This window comes from Carassius carassius, chromosome 21 (assembly GCF_963082965.1).
Source record: "Carassius carassius chromosome 21, fCarCar2.1, whole genome shotgun sequence".
In the NCBI taxonomy this organism is placed as follows: domain Eukaryota; kingdom Metazoa; phylum Chordata; class Actinopteri; order Cypriniformes; family Cyprinidae; genus Carassius; species Carassius carassius.
This window is the reverse complement of record NC_081775.1, coordinates 32,036,158-32,038,698: the sequence shown is the minus strand read 5'-3', so window position 1 is coordinate 32,038,698 and position 2,541 is coordinate 32,036,158. Positions and strand designations below refer to the sequence as shown.

The window sequence follows — 2,541 nt, the reverse complement described above, 5'->3', positions numbered from 1 at the left end:
TTTCTGCTGTTTAATAAAGAAAAAAGAAATCAGAAAAAAGATTTGTAATAAGCGCTCTGAAGTCCCAATCCGACTCTCATTCTGACGGCACCCATTCACTGCAGAGCATCCATTGATGAGACACTAAAGCAATGCTACATTTCTACAAACCTGATGAAGAAACAAACTCATCCTGATCTCAGTGACAACAATACACTGTATGAGTCACAATTATACATTTCTCTTTTATGATAAAAATCATTAGGATATTAAGATAAGATCATGTTCTGTGAAGATATTTAATAAACTTCCTACCTTAAATATATCAAAACTTAATGTTTGATTAGTAATATGCATTGCTAAGAACTTCATCTGAACAACTTTAAAGATGATTTTCTCAAGATTTAGATTTTTTTTTTTTGCTCCCTCAGATTCCAGATTTTCAAATATTGCCTAAAAAGTATTTATTCAGCTCTCAGATGATGTAGTATAAATCTCAACAAAAAACAAAAACAGCATTGACCGGTTTGTGGTCCTGAGTCACGTATCACGCGGTTTTATGTCACTTGTGTAACTCTGAAACGGATCCAGAAGCTGTAAAACTCCTGCACGTGCATCAGCTCCTCCTCATCTTCATCATCGTCCTCCTCTTCAGCGCATCCTCTAGCGGCTCTCCAGGAGCTCGCGGCGCGTTTTCTCTCCGGTTGCGCGGATTATGGCTCGGACCGGCTTCGGTGTCGTTCTGCTGTTTCTGTGTGTTTCTGCTCGCGTTCTGCCGGTGTTCTCTCAGCTTCACCCGGGATCGAGAGCGCGGACGCGATGGACGAATAGGGGGCGCTTGTATCAGCTGGTGAGCCCCGGGTCTCAGTACGAGCCACCGGGACGAAGAGCGGCGAACCGAGCAGAGCCAGCCCCGGTGACCGTGATCACAGCCCGGCAGAACACCAGCGCGAGCTCCAGTGACGGGATGGTGTCCGATGACCCCTACGACCCCTACAAGTCCGTCAGGAACAGTCCCTACGACCCATACTACAACCACTACGACTCGTACAGACCCAGACCGAGGAGCACACCTCGACACCCCGGACACGGAACCAGATACTTCCAGAACGGTGAGGAGAACCCCTCTGTGTCCGACTCTCTCTACACCTCATCACTGCAATTAAGATTCTAATGACTGGATTCTGAAGCACACACACCACAAAACCTGACTTTTCACTCTGAGATTGATTTAAGTTTAAAATACAGATTAAAACCTCGAGATATTTTATTAAATTTGAAATGAAATATTTGAGCTCAGGAAACATCTAACAACATTTTGGAAAAAAAAATGTTCATCTTAAAAAAAAAAAAAAAAGCATGCATAAGCCCAAAATAGGAAACAAATCAGTTCCTAAACTCCTGAAACATTAGTATCTCATATTTCAAAGCGATTTGTGAAATAAATTATTTAAATCTATGTGTGCATGTGTGAAATTATTCAGATGTAATGTTTTGATAATTGCACATTTCTGTTCTCAGTAACAGTTAGATTTATTTCTGTAATTCTGTTCCATGTTACTAGTCACTTCCCAACACCGAATCACTGCTCTCTGGTGAATGTGCACAGGTCTCCCGGATCTGGTGGTGGACCCCTACATGATCCAGGTGTCCACGTATGTCCAGAGAGTGCCCATGTACAGCCTCCGGTGCGCGGCCGAGGAGAACTGCCTGGCCAGGTGCTGCTCACCTTCTGATCACGCATCAACAACCTTTCAAGAACATGTATCAAATATTAACAAGATTATAAAAATCATGTTTTGTCCTTATGTTTACACAATCATTGAAAGAACGTGAAGTCACAGGAGAAATGCTCCAGTTCTTCAGAGAAGCATCAGCGCTCTGCTGTAAAGAACCTGATCTGAAGAACCTGTAATCAACATGAGGAGCTTTAGAGCCAGGAGCCAGAACTGGTCCTTGATTAGAGGTTTCTCTGCTGAGCCTGTCCCCTGATTTCAGAAAATCTCCTCTGTGTTCCTCAGTTCTGCTGCAAACGCACGAGATTACGACACCAGGGTCCTGCTGAGGTTCCCGCAGCGCGTGAAGAATCAAGGAACCGCAGACTTTCTTCCCAGCAGACCGAGATACGCCTGGGAATGGCACAGCTGTCACAAGTGAGGAGAAACACACATACATGTCACGAATCACTGCTAATGATGATGATGTTTTACGTACGATTAATTATTCATATGGTGATGCAAAGTCAAAAATTTGAAATATTTTGAGTTTTAAAAAGAAATGCATGCATTATTCATCGAAGATGCAAAAAATATTCTGATTTCTAAAGATCATGTGACACTGAAGACTGGAGGAATGATGCTGAAAATACAGCGGAGCATCACAGAAATAAATTACACTTTAACACAGATTCACACAGAAAACAGCTGATTTAGATTAGAATAATAGTAACAAATTTTACTGTATTTTTGCTAAAGAAAAATGCAGCCTTAATGAGCAGAGACTTCTATCAGGAACACAAATAAGATTTTGCACAGCAAAATGATTGCTTACATTAATGTAATT

At 41.9% G+C, this 2,541-nt stretch overlaps 1 protein-coding gene across 2 annotated transcripts in view; it reads left to right on the top strand.

Annotated features, from left to right (window-relative positions):
- Nucleotides 1-429: 429 nt before the first annotated feature.
- Nucleotides 430-2,541, top strand: part of LOC132097276 (protein-lysine 6-oxidase-like) — a 4,304-nt gene continuing 2,192 nt past the window's right edge. Inside the window, exons 1-3 of one of the 2 annotated variants that reach the window (XM_059502900.1) lie at nt 430-1,091; nt 1,589-1,697; nt 2,001-2,132. In XM_059502900.1, coding sequence (XP_059358883.1) covers nt 695-1,091; nt 1,589-1,697; nt 2,001-2,132 — 638 coding nt within the window. In that variant the 5' untranslated portion in view covers nt 430-694. The remainder of the gene's footprint in view (nt 1,092-1,588; nt 1,698-2,000; nt 2,133-2,541) is intronic. The other variant, XM_059502901.1, reaches the window with a different exon arrangement.